This window comes from Gallus gallus, chromosome Z, assembly GCF_016699485.2.
Source record: "Gallus gallus isolate bGalGal1 chromosome Z, bGalGal1.mat.broiler.GRCg7b, whole genome shotgun sequence".
NCBI classification, from domain to species: domain Eukaryota; kingdom Metazoa; phylum Chordata; class Aves; order Galliformes; family Phasianidae; genus Gallus; species Gallus gallus.
This window is the reverse complement of record NC_052572.1, coordinates 61,731,395-61,749,528: the sequence shown is the minus strand read 5'-3', so window position 1 is coordinate 61,749,528 and position 18,134 is coordinate 61,731,395. Positions and strand designations below refer to the sequence as shown.

Sequence of the window (18,134 nt, the reverse complement as noted above, 5' to 3'; positions counted from 1 at the left end):
GGTTTTGGGAATATTGACCTAAGGTAAAGTTGGGCTTGACAATCTTTGCAGATCCCTTCAAATTGAACTACTCTAATTTCTAAAAATACAGAAAAAAGTATAGCCTTTATTTCCTTGATACAAATCATTAGGATCAAAATGTATCCTAAAGCTTGCAGTGCAGTTCAGTCTGACCTTTTTAAAGAATATTATGAGAATTTTCATCATTGAGATGGTTATCTCCTAAGAGGAGGAGAAGTTGGTAGGAATTGTGATTGCATATTGTAAGTAAGACTTCCTACTGCCTGTAAAAATAAAAGTATCAGTTGAGTCCAAGAAGTACCTTATTGCATGTACAGACCTACAGGAGAAAAGCATTTCGTTACTTTGCTATCATAGTTCAAATCTTAGAAAATCATGCATTTTCTCCCTCTTGTAAGATACAAATGAAATGCAGAGTTCTGTGCTAGGCTTTTGAGATAGGCTTGGTTAAAATAGTTCTGTTCCTGGTATAGCTGTAAGCAAATTTCTCGGTTTATTCTAGATCAAGTTAACATCTTGAAGATGCTATTTGACTGAATCATAACTTAAAATTTTGTAAATACTAACCATGGTATCAGAGTTCTAAGTATTGCAGGGTTAATTTCAGCCTGTCCTCTGTGCATTAATTTACTGAGTAGTTTTTTGCAATAGAGATGATGCAATCAATGTACTGGAATGACTCATTCTTAAAATTTGGGTCCATTGTAATCAATTAATTCCCTGCTTCATTAGGCTTTTTTTATTTGTTTGTTTGCTTTGTACTGTTCAAAGACTTTTCTGTTAGCTTATCTCAAATGAGATACATTTACTTTGAAATTTGCTGTGTAATTTTGGGCTGGATTTATAGTTAATGAATGAGGTTCAGTGTCTCACTGATACTTCCTGTACTCCTGATTCATCATCTGACTTAACTAAGAAGTCCTGTTGTGCTGCTGTAAAATGTTCTCATATGACCTGAGTTTGTGATAACGCTCAACTTAGCCTAACTTTCCAGTAATGAAGCTTCCTTAGGCATCTCAATGCTATTTATTTATACTTTTCTTGTAGCTAATTGCATGGATGTTCTAGTAACTATTCTGTACTCTGTAGCACTTGTTTTTGTATATGAGAACATAAAAGCCTGTGACATATCAATTATTTATGATATGAGATTAGGTTTGTTAAACAATATTAAGGAGTGAAGAATGTAATTTTCATATAGACTATTAATTACATATTTGATTGTTTTTCATGTTCTTTATTTGATAAAAGAAAGATGTTACTATCTTCTAATACTGTTGTAGTGTTATTTTCGTTCTGTGCATGCTTAACACACTTCCAAACTGACAGAATTGAAGTATGTGTTGGATTTTGAATGTAGATCAAAGTATAAATATTCATATGTGATAACTGTGAGAAAAATACATGTGTGCATGCTTAGGATATCAATTGATATATTTTCACATGCAGTTTATCTCAAGTGTTTTGCTGAAATAATGCTCAATTCTTTGTCTTCATTAAAGTTTTTATTATGAGTCTGTTTTTAACTTTATTCATACTGTAACTCTTCAGTTTCCTTAAAGGAGACATGTTTATTGTCCATAATGAATTAGAAGATGGCTGGATGTGGGTTACAAACCTTCGGACAGATGAACAAGGTCTTATTGTGGAAGATCTGGTAGAGGAAGTGGTGAGTAGTTTTATATTCAAGTCCCTTAAAAATTATATATACACACATCTATATGGTAAATACAAATTGGTAAAATGCTGGAATGCATCTAAACCAGTGACACTGCTTCATTTCTACTTATGTGCTTTTCTAAGCCTAGTAATTGAATCTAACTGTTTTAAAATAGTTACAGGCCTGTAAGCCTACTTCAGTATTAAAAAAGCTCTTATTCACATATTGTCCAAAGAAATATAAATGAATGGTACTGCAGATTTACTAAGCAGTTTCTTAAACTTAGCTGTCTTGATAAACAGACAGCTGCTGGTTATTTAGTTGCATTTGAGTTTTGTTTGCTATTCACAATCTGAACAGAATGTGATTTTGCATTGTAGTAGGTGGGTAATTTTCAAGGATAATACACAGAAGGCGTGCCAGTGAATTAAATATACGTAGACTGGTAGAACTCAAAAAGTTAACAAGGTGACCTGCAGATAATTGAGTTACTGCAAGGGAAAAGAGGGTTTAAAGGATGTTTTAAATACTAAATAAATAAGAGCTTTTTTTTAACCTCAGCATTGCTTTGGAGTACTAATAATGTTTTCTTGTGAAGTCCATGTATTTTTGCTAATAGCATAGTTACTTGCAGCTACTTTTCAGAGATTCATGTTATTATGTGGCAGCAGTACTAGAATATTAAACTGCAGTCTTCTATATTCTTGGTTAAACTAACCTTAGGAAAGCTGAGTTTTAAAATTTGTCACCTTTAAAGAAGGACTTGAAACATGACAGAAAGGATCGTCTTAAAGAACGTATTTTGGCTGAATTTCCACTTAGTGAACAAAGAGGAAAACTCATTTTCCTAGAGCTGCAGTAAGCCCTTTTACCTCAGAAGTATCCTAGAGTTCTTTTTTTTTTCTTTACAGAAGGTTTTAACCTATGAAGTTTATTTTCTGAACTAACCTGTACTGTTGTCATGCACTTAATATGTCAATTTTCTCATTAGGGAAGAGAAGAAGATCCACATGAAGGCAAAATGTAAGGATTTTTTGTTTGCTATTTATTAAAAATATAAAATATAACTTCAGCTGTGATGTTTCCTGGCTTTTGGAAGGGTGAACAGAAGACACTTATTTTTGGCCTTAGAATTTTTTTTTCTATTTCAGCTGCTGAAGATATGTAGAAAATAGACATTAAAGACTCGTAATAGTGATGTCTACTGGTAATGGGTTAAAATCTTCCATGAATCTTGTATTATGATGTTCAGCTAAAATATGCACAGTGGAGTGAAGGCAGTGTTTGCTTTGGAGGTAGCCTTATTGAGAATTGCTCAGCTGTAGATGTGGAGATAGAGCAAAGTACCAGTAGAATGATGGTGTAATAATTGCATCTTATCTTCATTATCTCCATGTGATAACTCTTAAAAGTGAAAACCCAAGGCTGTGTGATAATTGTGCCCTTTCCTTCAGTATTTGAAAACTTTTTGGAGTGGATGCATTTCAGGCTTAACTCTGTAGTGATACAGCAAGCTGCTGATAGTTGCATTGTTTTCAGTAGTACAGACCAAAGCCAGTTTCTGAAAATCTCTAGCCTTGTCTATGTTGTCTGTCCTGCACTTGCTTGTGGTAACTGCGTCTGCTTCTTCCTATCTCTCTTGTCCTCTCTGCAGTCTCCAGGAGGGTGATGGCTGAAGAAGGCATTTCTTGTTACCATAACTGGCAAAAGAACATCTCTGATATTTAGTTTGCTTACTCTTTCCTAATGTTCTTCTAGTCGGTTTGGCAGTAGGGAGCTTTCAAAAACACAGGAACATCTATTTATGTATTAAGAAATCTGTAATAAATGCTTGGAGGTTGACTCTGTGTACAGATATTTGCAGTACTCAGAGAAACTCTGGGGAGACAGCATTCCTTCAAATATTCCAGTAGCAAGAAAACATCTTCTAAATCTTGTACAGAAAAAAAGATTTAGCAATAGAGCTTATTTTTAATGCATGAGAGCCTTCTGCTCCATACCCTGCCCAATGTAAATGTAGTGAACTGTAGGCCATATTTTTAGATTACCTTTAAAGGATAGAATGAGGTCTTAAGTTGCAGCACGTGATGTGCTGGCCCTAAACTGTAATGCCAGTTCTTTGCTGGTATCAGGCTGAGACTAGACAGGGGCTACTGAAATGTGTTAAGATGTTGCTCTGACAGAGGGTTCTGCAGAACATAAAAGATTCTACATTAAATCAGTTTTTATTCAGAAAAACCTAGTTTTCATTTCCACAGCTTCTGGCAAAATTAGTTGTTTTTTTTTGTTTGTTTGTTTGTTTTCTTCCCTTTGCTGTGTTTATCCTCCTTATTTTTGCCTTATTGATTTCATGATTTGGGGAAATTCCTGTATGGGATTGACTTTGCATAGTGCCTGTTAAGTTAGCTACCTTTTCAACGTTGTTTTTGGTTTTTTTGTTTTTAAATCTCTAAGTGCAGTCAGATTTGAACATCAACTCCACGTGTTGGACATTTTTTCTTGAAAATAACTTACGTGCCTGTTAATCTTACCTTTTTCATGCTGCTGGTGTGATAGTAGCATTGAGTAGCATAATCTTATCTCATCTGTTATGCATTAGGTCTTTTAAAGTAAAGATCAGTTCATAGGTGCCAGAGCCTTGGATGTCACCACAACGAAAAAAGAGGTCTTGCTTTCTAATTTTTCTCTTCATCTTTGTTAAGATGGTTCCATGGGAAGATCTCCAAACAAGAGGCTTACAATTTGCTGATGACAGGTACTTCTATTTCTGACATAGTGGTAATTAAGTAGCGCAAAGCCCTTGTATGCATTGTCTGACAAAACCTGTGGGTTTTCCTGCGTGAATATATGATTGTCTTTGATCAGATGCTGCGACTGTTACTTCAGTAGAATACTACACTGGAAGAAAACTCTTAAGGCTATGAGTGTTAAATATATTTAAATTCTTAAGTACAGCTAATTTAATAATCTTGATTGAAATAATGAAATATTTTTCGATTAATACATTAATAAAAAAAATCAGGAGATTTTCTCAGGAGAAGATATTGTATTTTCTTTTGGTCTAAAACAATAAAGGCTTTTCAAAGAAGATATACTTACTGAAATGAAAACGTCAAGATTTCTGACCCTTACTGTAAAATAGTATGCTTCAAACATAAGAAGAAAAATGAATTTTTGAGAACAAATTATCAAACTTTTTAATGGTGTTATGTAGGAAGGTTGCCATCTACAGCTAAACAATTTTGCATTAACGTTGTTGGGGTAGTTCTACTGAACTGAATTGAGGTCACTCATGGAACTTGACTCATTGACTTTGTATCTCTTTTAAGTGGGCAATTCTTGCTGGTTTATACAGAAGTTGATGAGGGTTTATAAGTAATACTAAAAAAAAAAAAAGAAAAGGAAAAAAAAAGCAGTAAATAACACTACGAAATCTTTTCAGTTGGCCAGGTGTGCAGTTTTCTTGTGAGACCTTCAGATAATACACCCGGTGATTATTCACTTTATTTTCGGACCAGTGAAAATATTCAGCGATTTAAAATATGTCCTACAGCAAACAATCAGTTTATGATGGGAGGCAGGTATTATAATAGGTAAGTTATTGCAGTAAGAAAAATTGTTTATTCTATATTCTTGTAAGATTTCTGTATCTTATTCCTGATAGTTGTTTACTGAGTTGTTGACTGCTTTTCTTAACAGCATACTAAATAGTTTGCCTAGCTTGCTTAATAGTTAAAAACAAAAAAGTTCTTGAGGACTGTGCATGACTTCTGTTTTTTTTCCAATGCTGAATTCACTTGAAGTTTGTATATAAATTACATTTAGCTGAAGAGGATTCTTTCTATGATGTTTAATGGAAAACAAGATTGTAACATTAAGCAGTACTAAGTTATGACAATGTCCTTGTCAAACTTCTTTTCAGTTTTTGGTACCTAGGTGGCAAAGATCGTCCTCAGTGAAAGAGGAAAAAAGAGGAGGCTGAATCTAGGCCTACAAAGTTAATGGAGATGTATTCTTTATGAGGGAGTGTAGTAACAATGGTTTTAAACTAAGAGAAGATAAATTTAGATTAGATATGGGAAATCACAACAAAGGTAGTGCGGAACTGGCAGAGCTGCCCAGAGGAACTGTGGGTGCCTCATCCCTGAAGGTGCTCAATGCCAGGTTGGATGGGCCCTGGGCAACCTGATCTGCCAGGGGTAGCCCTGCCCATGGCAGTAGATTGTAACTGAGTGGTCTTCAAATTCCTTTCCAATGCAAGGTGTTCTCTTATTCTGTGGAATTTTAGGGGTCAAAGAGAATTTTGTGGGTTACTTAAAATGTAGCTTTGGATGTTTTTGTCTTTCATTATTTCATTTCTTAATATCAGCTCTGCAGAATAACCAGTCGGTCTTTTAGCTATACACTTGAAGGTCCCAGTACATAACATTATATGTGGTGTAGATACTGGGAGAAGATAAACAAGTTATTCCTTTAACTGCCTTTGTACATTTTCAAGGAACAACTGACAAGATCAGTTCTTAGTGGCTGTATTGAGTTTGGCTAGTTATATTCTTACCACCAACCATATGGTGCCATGATTGGGATTTGTAATTAAATGTTGATAAATACTCTGTTTCTTAGGCTGTTGCAGAGTGGTGCTTGTACAGTGTTGTTTTCCAAAGACCTACACTGACCAAAGAGATGCACTAAGGAATAGAAATAGGAAGGGGTGTCCGTTCTTCCAAGGTAGTTGGTCAGAGTTTGTCTGGCCATCATTCTGCTTGTGATGAGTGATTTGCCTTTGCATCACTGAATCTTCTTCTCCACTTACATCTTCTCTCCCTGCCACTTCACTTACTGAACTATCTTTATCTTTATTTATAAGTTTTCTCACATTCTGTCCTGATCTTCTGAGGGTAGAGAGTGAGATGGTACTCTTAGGTGTCCCACTATGAGCTGGGTTCTACCCTCTGCTGTCCTTTTAATGTCTCTCTCTTCATCCTCCTCTTCATCTTTTATTGCTGAGCATGATATCATATGGTATGGAATATCCCATTAGTCAATTTCGCTCAGCTGTCCTGGCTTTGGCCCCTGCTGGCATCTTGCCCACCTCTGGCCCACTTGGTGAGGAGGTGGATAGAGTTGGAAGCAAGAGTAGAGCCTGAATGCTGAAACTATTGCTCAGTAATAGCCAAAACAAACATTATATTACCAGCACAGTGTTGTAGTCACAAATCCAAAACATATCACCATTCAGGCTGCAGTGAAGAAAAGTAACTGTATCCCAGCCTGACCTATCACTGTGGTGATTTTGCTAACTGCGTTGGTGATGTTGCTGTGTGTCAGGAACTCTCATTTGTAAAATTAGCAGTTACCAGCATAGAGCAACACTATCTTAGATATGTCTGATTTGATCCTGTCTCTGAAACTGAGCAGCGTAAGGTTAGTTGTTGGTTTTGGAGACCCTGGAATGCCATGTCCAGGTTCTGTAGGCTTCCAGCAAAACTGTGAAGTCTGGGACATACAGGCAGAGACTCAGAGAGCTGAGTTTGCTTTAACCTTGAGAAGGCCTAGGGGGATCTTACTTGAGTGCATCAGTATCTGCTGAGAGGGAGCTCAGAAGACAGATCCAGGCACTTCTTATTGATGCTTTATAGCAGCAGGATGAGAACCAGTGAGCAAAAAATGAAACACAGGAAACTCCATTTAAATGTAAGGCAAGCATCTTTCACTGAAAGAATGATTGAACGCTGAAGCACATTGCCCAGAAAGTTGTGGAATCTTTACCCTTGGATAAACTGCTGACCAGGATCCAAAGCAATCTGCCTTAGTTGACCTTGCTTTGAACTAGGTGGGCTGGACTAGGTGATCTCCAGAAGCACATTCCATGTTCAGAGGGCCTGTGGAAAACTTTCATAAATGTTCACTGTTTTTGTGGTTTTGTTTGTTTTAAATGATGTCAATTTTTGTTTAATTTTAGAAAATGTGATAGGAGATATGTGTCAAGCCATTTCTTCTGTCCTTTCCAGCTATCTGTACTAAATTCAACCTACATGGCAGAACCAGTGAAATTAAGGGTTTTTGTTTGTTACTAGTGATTCCGTTGCAAAGAAGATCAGAAATGCTGACTCAACATTTTTAGAGTGAATTTGAGATTTGAGAGATGAGATAATCTGAAAATTGATTAGTTGTTTGGAAAATATTTTTGTTTCCAGTTGATGAGTTGTTCAGTCTTTGAAAATACAGACTATTATGGATCTAGTAGTTCATTTGTTGCTGTCAAACAGAGAAATATTTCTGTTCTCCTGTCCCTGAGGTTAGTCTGGTAGTTAGTCCAATGTCTTGCTTTACTGTTTACAAGTTGGATAACTCTCATCCTTGCAAAGTTACTTTTTCTAGTGTACTTGTCTGGGGGTACTTGGTATCCTTGTGTCTTGCAACCTTCTGTTCCTTAAGCATTTGAGCTGCATCATTGTTAAAGCATATACATGGCCACCTGAACTGTACTCACCTCAGAGAAGAAGAGGGTAAGGCCAGGTCTGCAACCCTTCCATCAAGGCAAAAAGTACTCGTCTGTGATAGACTACCAGATGAGTTCTCAAACACAGCTGAATTTATTTTCAGTCCATTTTACAAAATTAGAAGAAGTTAGCTGCTGCTTCTTATGTTGAGGAACTCCTGTGTTTTTAACCAAGGAAGGAGAAGAAGCATTGGCAATCAAGGTATTCATGATTCGATTAATGAGAAAAATTAATACTGTTTTATTTATAAAAAGATGTTGGCAATAGCTATATTATATGCTAGATACGATGACTGAATCCTGTTGTGCAGTGTGGTAAATTTAAAATTTTTATGCAGGAAATGATGTGTAGATAATGACATTTCAATAAGATCTAAAATTATTTATTATTACTAACCCAAGTCATTTTATAAAGCTGATATATATGAAACAATGCATTTTTTTTATAAAGTATGTACTTTGTATTTAAGAAGGACAGGAGAACTAAGGTATCTCGCTGTTGCTTTTTTGAGATGTTCTGGAGATTTTTACAGTATTTTTACAGTAAACTATTTTTTCTGTTTTGGGCAATGTGCTGTTCTCTCATAACAAGTCAAGAAGTGTGATCACTGCACTGCTTAGATTACATCTGCACACACCAGCAAACTATGAGTGAGGAAACACATTCAGTTTATGTTTTTTCTGCTTATTAAATTCTTGTTTTTTCTAGGTTGATTTTTCTATATATGAGTGTTTCATTTGTATTCATATTCGTGTACATCGTTCATGTTTATTACAGTTTAAATTTCAGTAACTGCGAAAATAAGTTAAAGCCACTCTTACCTTGAATATCAGTTTCTATTTGTCACTGTTTCTCTCCTGAGCCTTCCAACTTGTCATCTAAATCTGGTAGTTAGGATGCAGTCTTCTGAGGAGTGCTACTGATTGTATACTTCATTCAACATAAAAGCTTTGTGATTTCTAAATATAATCTCTTAAAAAACCTTCTATTCTATTTTTTGCTTCTCTTCTCCTAGAAATAAATTGCTTTGATCAGTGCAGTGTCTACCATCCCCATTCCCTAGTTAGTAGAAGACTTAGAAAATTCTTGCCAATGAAATAACAATTTTTGGCCTGTTGGGAGAGCTGGTAATGTGCATGCACTATTTGAATATGGAAAAAATATTGGCATGTTAAGCCACAAAATAAAATGTTCTGCTGAGTTCAACCTAGTATTGGTATTCATAACATATATGATTTATTGTATTAGCAAATTCTTGTTGCTACAAATGAGATTTTTGATATTTAACACCAATTTTTAAAATTGTGAGAATTTTTTTTCTGTGATTTGAATGGAAAAGCAAATTCTTTCACAGGAAAAGCTAACAAGTTTAATATTAAAATCCTGTTTTTCTTATTGAAACAGTATTGCTGACATCATTGAGCACTATAGAAAAGAACAAATTGTTGAAGGATATTACCTTAAAGATCCTGTTCCAATGCAGGTAAGATTTCATTTCTCAGCATTTGCTGAAGACCCTGATCATCATCAAATCTATTTATAATATAAGAATGGATGTTTCTTTAGTTTTATCTTTATATGCCTTCACTTACCTAGAGTTGTCTTGTAGTCAACAGAAAATATGATAAGCTCTGTTTTTGCCCTGAAGTGTTCATCCTCTGATCTGTGCCCCCAGGCTTGGGCCATGTCTGAGCAGTGCTGTGCTTTAATCTTGTGTTGGGGGAAACCACAGTACACTCCAATCTATAGTGTCTGGTGCTCTTCTCCTCCCAGAGGAAACATATTACAATTGCAGGACTTATTCAGGAGCACTCTTGCACTTTCACAGAAAGTCGTTCTATCCCATAATTCTCCCTTAGTCAGCTCACTAAGTTAAGCATATTAGATCCATATATTCCTACTCATACCATTCCTTCTTTTCACTACTCTGTTGTGATTTATTCCAGTGCAAGCTCATCTGTCCTGAATATGATGGACCAGAATAGCCATATCATTAATATAAATGGTATCACGATATCATGTAAAATACGTTTTTAACTTAGAAATTTAAATAAAATAATTATTCTGTGTTTCTGTGAATGGATGGTGAGGCCGTAGCACAGCTGCCCGAAGAAGCTGTGAGTGGCCCCATCCTTAGAGGCATTCAAGACTGGGGTGGATGGTGCCCTGGGCAGCCTCATCTGCTGGGGAGCAGCCCCGTCCATGGCAAGGGTTGGAACTGGGTGAGCTTTAAGGTCCCTTCCACCCTAAGCATTTGTATGTTGATTCTGTGATAACATCTGTGTCATTTTTTGTGGTCGACTGGCTCCAGTGAGCAGCAAAGCACCTGCAGAGCTGCCTGTTTATTCCCTTATCTCATGGAATGGGAGAGAGACTAGGAAGAGCAAAACTTAAGAAAGAAAAACTCCTGAGTTGAGACACATTTTTAGTGAAGAAAAGAGCAGAAAAAAATACACAGTTCCTGTGATGCAAAGGCAATCACTCACCACTTCCTACAAGCAGACTGCTGCCCAGCTGGTATCTGAGCAACGTTTGCTCCAGAAAACAAACAACAACCCCAGTTTTAATGTCATTGAGGTGTTAACGTGGCATTCAGTGCCCCTTCAGTTAGTTCAGGCCTGCTGTTTTAGCTGAGTCCATGCCCAGCTTCTTTTCTTTTCCCGGGCTCCTCACTGTGAGGTGAGTGACAGAGACTCCCTTGATTCTGTACAAGCACTGCTTAGCAGTAGACAAAACTGTGGTGTGTTAACAACACTGTTTTGGCAAAATAGTCTTCTGTTTTCTAGTGATAGGTGTCAACAGATAAAACTTCCATGCTGCATCATTCCAATCTTTCCTGTATTGTTGATTGTCTTGTGCCACTGATGTTCCCCAACTGTTTGCTGCTGTTAGCTTGAGCTCAGTAACATGGTTGGGACAAACAGCAAATGTGTATCTGGAGTCTCATCGTTGAAGACTTTGCTAGTAAACTTTCTTCATGCTTTATAGCACCTCTTGGACTGTGGCATACATTGTTAGTAAGCTTTAGCTTTTTTTCATATGCATTTACAGTTCCTGTACTGATTTTTTCTGTTAATTACTTTGACTATAATTTTCCATGAGACTACTTCATGTGCTTTTAAATTATTCATGTTTGTGACTTTACTTTGTTTAAAAATGTAGTGACCAGTGATAATTTTTTAGATTTGGCTGTATGTGGCCTTCGTTTCCCATACCATCATAGTCTATGTTCTATCAAAAAAAAAAAAAAAAGTTCAGAAGTCATGCTTACAGTTAGTGTGGGTGTGATGGACATCCTATGTCAATGGGAAGGCTGCTGTTCTTGCATAGTTACAGAGATCTTAAGTTCGTAAACATCTTAGTGGTGTTTCCATTGTGGGTCCTGGAATTCCTGTTAGTATTACCAAAGTGTTTTTCATCTTGCCTTTATTGTTTTATTCAAAACTATAACTCATATACAGCCAGGAAGAAAAGGAAAGTATTTAATGTCTAGCCAATTCTCATATTATTTTTCATCTCAGCACTGTTCTCACTGCTTGACAGTCCAGTTTTTCATATTTTCTTATAGCTAAAGACCTTTTACTGATCAGATTAGTAGGTAAGGTCAAATTTGGCTTGGCTAACTGAAGGGGCACTGAATGGTTTTTGGCCATTCCCATTTGCTTCCTGACTTTACAAATCTTAAAGCTTTGTGTGATTTATCCTTTTTCTGTTTCATGTTTCTTCTTTCTTCTGTTGTCTTCTGTAACAGTTCTACCCAGTTAAAACATGTGAATTTTAATGATATTAACAAGGGAGTATGCAAGTTTGTAAGCCTGTCAGTTTTATTTGTGATCTGCACCATTCTTGTAGCTTCAGAGTAATTTTTTTTCTTATTACTGTCTGAAAACCTTTGGTAGAAATAGGTGTAATTTTCAAGACTTCCACAAGTTTTACAGAAGTTGCTGTGAGAGATGCTGCTTTCTCTTTAATATTAAAAAGGCACAGGTGGTACTTTGTAAAAGTTGGTCTGTATTGAAGACTACTTTGATAATTCTGATCTGATCATTCCATAGAAAATAGTTAATGCATTTCTAGTTGAGGGTATTGTATTAACATTTCATGCATTTTAATAAAGTGATGTAGTACACGATACTAAAGAGTTTGTTAGTGAGGTGATCTTGGTTGCAACCTTCAAAGCTTGTGATTTTTTAATAGCAATTTCTGAACTTAAAATATGTTGTTTTCTTCCTTTTCTAGCACCAAGAGCAAGTGTTTAATGACACATTGGATGGAAAAGAAATCTACAATACAATTCGTCGCAAAACTAAGGATGCTTTTTATAAAAATATTGTCAAAAAAGGCTACCTTCTGAAAAAAAGTGAGTTCTACTTACGATTTTTTTGTGGAACAATCATGGATGCATGTTTAATAACTTACTATGTAAAACTGGTACTAGAAAGGACAAAGTAGAAGTGAACAAGATGGAGCAAATGCGTAAAGAGTATGAAAAAGTCTGTTTCCTAAGTAGCATATGAAAAACATGATAAACGTAACTATATGCAGTGTAAAGGTGATTGGCAGTTTTTCAGGAAAAAAAAACCAGAGTACATTACAGCTATTAGGAATGTTTGTTAAGAGTAGATTTCAAGCATGTTAAATGAGGTGTATTTTGAGGGGAAAAAAGATTGTATTTTATTTGAAACTCATATTTTTGCAGACAGGCTAGATTGAAGTTAGAAGGGTATAAATCCAATCATTGAAGATGAGAGCTGTTTTGTTATTGCAGGCTAGATTGCATATTTTAAATTGAAATTTTTTTTTTTATCTATGAGATACATAGGGACTTTTTTTAGGGTTATAACACTGGTACCATCAACCATAATTTATAATGAGTACATTAAAAGTTGGTGACTTGACTCACATTTATATCCCTGAAGAATTCAACAAGAATTGCACTTTGATCAGAACAGCACCACACAACACATAAGCTTGTGACAGAGTGGTTGGGAAGCCACTGAGGAAGTCTTTAAAGTTCTGAGGCAACAAGTCTCTTACAACATTTTTTAATTCTACTTTGTTTTTTTAATCAACAGTAATGAAAAGAGAAAAACTATTAATAGTGTGGTTTTTACAGTTGAGGGAGTCCATAGCTAAAAGGATAAGTTCAGATAGTAATGCAGATAGTAAGCAAAAAAGTGAGAAGAAAGGTATGATTTTAGATATAGCCAAATATAAAAGAGAAATAAAAAAATCTACAAAGCCACAGAATTTCTGGACAGAATTGGGAAAGCATCTCTTCTATTAAGAAAACTAATTTTTAGAGGTGTAGAGGGGTGTGCTGGAGTGAAGAATCAGATGAGAATTAAGTGAAAACCTTTTGGCTAAAAGAGATAATGAGATTCTTGAAAATGCAAACAGGAGTACTGTGTAGATGTAGAGAGATGCTCATAGCCACATATGGAACAAATATAGTATAATCTCTCCGCCATCTAGTGGACAGTGTATTAACTGGATGGTATTGTCATGTTTTCCAAACCATACTGCTGCTGTGGTGGATTTATCATATTCACACTATAAAGATAAGTCTACATTTTTTTTCTAAAACATACTGTGACTTACATATGAATTAATTCCAGGAAGATCTCATCCATTGGAGGTCAGAGATTAATTTCTCTGGAACAAGTGAAAGTAGCCAAATTAGTGGATATATGTGTGTGATTCTGATTCAGATCTGCATATAATGAATTCCCATTTCTGCTCTTTGGTCATACTTCTTTAAGGTGCTTTGATGTTCCTGCTGCAAATTGTTCAGAGTTCAGGAGTAGCTTTCTCTTGTCTAGAGTCCATTTTCTAATTAAAAGTTGTTGTAATAAGTTGGACCAGAGAATCAGGACATAAAATGTTAACTATATGGATACAGAGTCTTCCTACTCCATACGAACTGTGTCCCAGCAGCTCATATGCGCTTGCTCAATCTTGTTGAAATTAAGATGTTTAAAGAACTTATTGCAACTGTATGTAAATCTGTGGTGATGGTCTAGATTTAGCTACATGTTACATAAAATTGACTATATATACTGGTATTTTACCTTGTGTGATTGTCATATCCTACCTGTAAGTGGAGGGAACTGATGACCAGATTCACAAATGCCCCAGTTAGATTAAGGTAAAATGATGCATAGAGGTCCACGCTCAATCATCAGTTTTCATAATAACCTACATGCTACAATTATCCCCAAAATACTGATGCTCTAATACTTAGAATCTATCTTAAACTGTGCAGCTAAACTATATGACATTAAGGAACCAAAATAATCTTAATATTTAACAACGTTGACTTAACAACATTATGAGATATAGCTTCTAAGAAACCGAAATAGATGATATGAATTCTTAATAATTATATGAGAGAAAAAGAATGAAAAGAGAAAAATGAGGAAAACAGAAGGAATGAGAGTCAGAAAAATAGACAAAAAAAAGATTGGTCACCAGATTGCTTAAAAGGTCTGTTTCAAAGAGTTCCAGTGTCAGCCTTCAGTGCTGGAAAACAGATGCGGGGAGGGTGTGCTCTTGTCCAGAGACTGTAGTCTTGAACTAGCAAACAGTAATGATGACCACCAACAGTACGAAGATGATGACCCATCGGGGTCCCTCTCAGGTGTCTTTTTATGCCTGCTAGGTTTGCACGTGCTTTGTCCCAAGATTGTAAACAAGCAAGTTTGCCAAAACCAAATTGTAAAAAAACAAGTTTATAGCCAAAATTTCCTTGTGGGAAGGGGGGCAGTTTGTCAGAGAAGGAGTTATCCCACCAGAGGACAGGATATCATACTTGCTGATATCAGCCTTTGACTGTGTGCCATTGCAACATAATCTACTACACACCAGAAGGTCAGAAAGTGTTTTTTGTTGGTCTTTTACAGTGATTAGCTATGTCATTGTGATAGTGATTAGCTAAATGTCCTTCTATTTGATGCTTGACAAAAACAAACTGCTCTGTTTTGTTGTCTTAATTTACAAAATTGATGTTTTCTTTAAAACAGTCAACTTCTGGCTTTACTTTTCTACAGGTAAAGGAAAAAGATGGAAAAACTTGTACTTTATATTAGAGGGAAATGATGCCCAGCTTATTTATTTTGAAAGTGAAAAACGAGCCACAAAACCCAAAGGACTAATAGACCTTAGCGTGTGTTCTGTCTATGGAGTACATGACAGCTTGTTTGGCAGGTAGGATGCTGGCTCATAATTCTTGTATGTGCAGCAAGATGACCTGACTGTTAGTTTGAGACATGTACAATGCAACAGCTGTTTGTTGCCAGTGAGCTGGCTTGTATTGATTGCAGCAATTCATTCATACTCAGTTGCTAGTAATTGTTCCTAAACAAATTGTAATAAAAAATTTTAGTATTTTAAATTAAAGATTTTTTATGAATTAAGGTGTGGTAATGATTAAAGCTTTTGCATTGTCATTTTTGAATACTGAGCATAATAATTGTTCCATGTTTTGTGATAGATGCATGAGAAATGATGAACTAATGATGAGGGTTTTAACCAGTTAGAACCAAGAATTGAGAAGATAAAGGATTTTATCAATTCCAAAATATGTGTACCTTTGATAGACATTTGTAAGTTAACTTGGTTAGGCAGAGTTTGTAAGTAACTTTCTATTTAAAATGAGTATTTTTTGTTAGAGCTACATACAGAGACCATTTTTGCATGAGGTCTTATTTTACTGTAATATTTTCATCAAACTATGCCAACTGTAAAGCATATGATTACTAATGAAGAAATAGAGAATAAATACTCTTTCTGCTATTACTTATAGTTCACAAGAAAGAGGTTACATATTTGCTTATTGATAGTTTATAAGTCCATGAATTTGTGTTTAATGCCATATGAAAGCAATATGAATACCTTCTACTGGAAATTTTACATAGAAAAACACATACATAGAAATTCTGGTTATCTCATCTATCTTAATATCTAATTCAAGGTGATTTGTAGCTAACAATGCTATTAAAAACAAAACAAACTGCCATATTAGATCCCTAAAACTACTGGTATTTCTTAAACCACAAATATTTGGTGGTTTTCTTCCAAATTTTTTCTACTCTTCTCAAAAATTCTGAAAATCCATGGAACTAACCATAATAAACACTATTAAAATTTTCTGTATGTAAGTTGGGAATTATGAAGAAAGCTTTGGTGTACATTTGTACATTGTAAAGAAGGAACAGTTTGTTTAATGACTACTTAAGAAGTACTGTGCTGTGAAATTGGGCAGTAAGTGGTTCTGAATGTGGGTAGAAGGAAATACATGGTTGCATGAACTGTAGAAAGCTGATAGTGAGGAAATGTAGCTAAGGTAAAGTTCCTCCTAAGTTGCTGCTACTCGAAGAAGGAAAAAAAGAAAACAAGAAAAACAATCCCAAACTGTTTCTGCCATTTTCTCAGAAGTACAGTGAAGTTTGTAGTTTTGCTTGTTTCTTTGAGGGCAGTGATGTAAGTAGCCCTAGCTGTGGTTACTTCCTGATCTCCCCCATCCTGTGACATGGACACATTCACCAGGCAGTGAAATGGATGGAGAGCAGAAGGCTGAAATTCCACTGGAAGAGAAATGAGATTCTGTGTAATGCAGTGATTGGGACAGCTAAATTTCCTTCAGCATAAACTGGAAGGTTGTGAATGAAGTGTCATTTAAAATAGCTTGTAATTTAACACTTGGTAGTGCTTCTGACAAATGGATGGTGGTATACAAAATGGCCAAGACACCATAATTCCATGTAGAGATTTAGAGGTATGTGTCAGATGATGGGTGTGTGACCCAATAAACATTTTATTGGTCACGAGACCTGTGGGGCACATTCATGTAGGGGACTTCTTATGGTAGTATTTCCAGAAATGCTAAAAGAACAAATCCTTAATATGTCTTTAATTGCTTGGGAACTAATGCTGAACCTTTGCTTGTTTTTAAAAGTTTGTGGGAATAGATCTTAGTGACAAGTCTTTCATGTTCCAAGGTGATTACTTACTGCCTTGACTCTAAGTCAGTATACTCTCTTATACAGTATAAAACATTCTAAAAGTCTCTTCATGCTCAGAAACAAAACAGCTGTGCTATAATTTTCTTAAAAGTAATATGTTCAAGCAAAAATGCAATTTTGAAATACCTGAGAATATTCTTTTATAGTCTTTCCTGTCTCTGTGCAAAAACAAATCTTTTTTTGTGTTCAATATTTCTTCCGCAAAATCAGCAGAAAACTGTTAGTTCAGTGTAAATTTTGGCACACCAGGACTAGAATCATTCTGTTGAAAGAGACCTTCAGAGATCCTGGAGACTGACCACCTCAGGTCTAACCAGAAGTTAAAGCACATTACTGAGGGCATTGTCCACATGCTTCTTAAACACTGACAGGCATAGGGCATCCACCACCTCTGTAGGAAGCCTATGCCAATGTCTGACCATTCTTATACTGTAAAGAAATTTTTCCTAGTGTCTGGTCTGAGATTAATAAGTGAAGGTGTCTGTGAATAAATACCATAAATTACGAAGATGAATAAAACTTTTTTTTTGTTCTGTTTATCTTTAAGGCCAAACTGTTTTCAGATAGTAGTTCAGCACTTTAGTGAAGAGCATTACATCTTTTACTTTGCAGGCGAAACTCCAGAACAAGCACAGGTGAGAGCTTTTGTTGGTAAATATAATTCTTAAAGTGATTTATTGTTTTTTGTTGGCATTGCAGTGTTCAGCGATACTGTCCTTCTTCACTAGGAAGCGTGTGTACCATAAATGAGATAGTGATTAAGTTTATACCAGCCAGTGTTATGATGTAGGAGGAGGAGATCCAGGAGGGAAAAACTATTGTTGGGAATCCAGTACCTATGTTACTTGTACTTGGGGATTTTTACTTCAGACACGTTCCGGTTCTGTGGAATGAACTTAGGTTACATTCTTTTGTACAGTTTGCAGA

At 35.7% G+C, this 18,134-nt stretch overlaps 1 protein-coding gene across 2 annotated transcripts in view; it reads left to right on the top strand.

The window, feature by feature from the left end:
* Positions 1 to 18,134, top strand: part of RASA1 (RAS p21 protein activator 1) — a 61,526-nt gene that overhangs the window by 21,212 nt on the left and 22,180 nt on the right. For both annotated transcript variants that reach the window (XM_424907.7, XM_046905700.1), the window contains exons 5-12: positions 1,573 to 1,690; positions 2,673 to 2,704; positions 4,384 to 4,436; positions 5,124 to 5,274; positions 9,589 to 9,667; positions 12,424 to 12,544; positions 15,234 to 15,390; positions 17,755 to 17,842. In XM_424907.7, coding sequence (XP_424907.5) covers positions 1,573 to 1,690; positions 2,673 to 2,704; positions 4,384 to 4,436; positions 5,124 to 5,274; positions 9,589 to 9,667; positions 12,424 to 12,544; positions 15,234 to 15,390; positions 17,755 to 17,842 — 799 coding nt within the window. The remainder of the gene's footprint in view (positions 1 to 1,572; positions 1,691 to 2,672; positions 2,705 to 4,383; positions 4,437 to 5,123; positions 5,275 to 9,588; positions 9,668 to 12,423; positions 12,545 to 15,233; positions 15,391 to 17,754; positions 17,843 to 18,134) is intronic.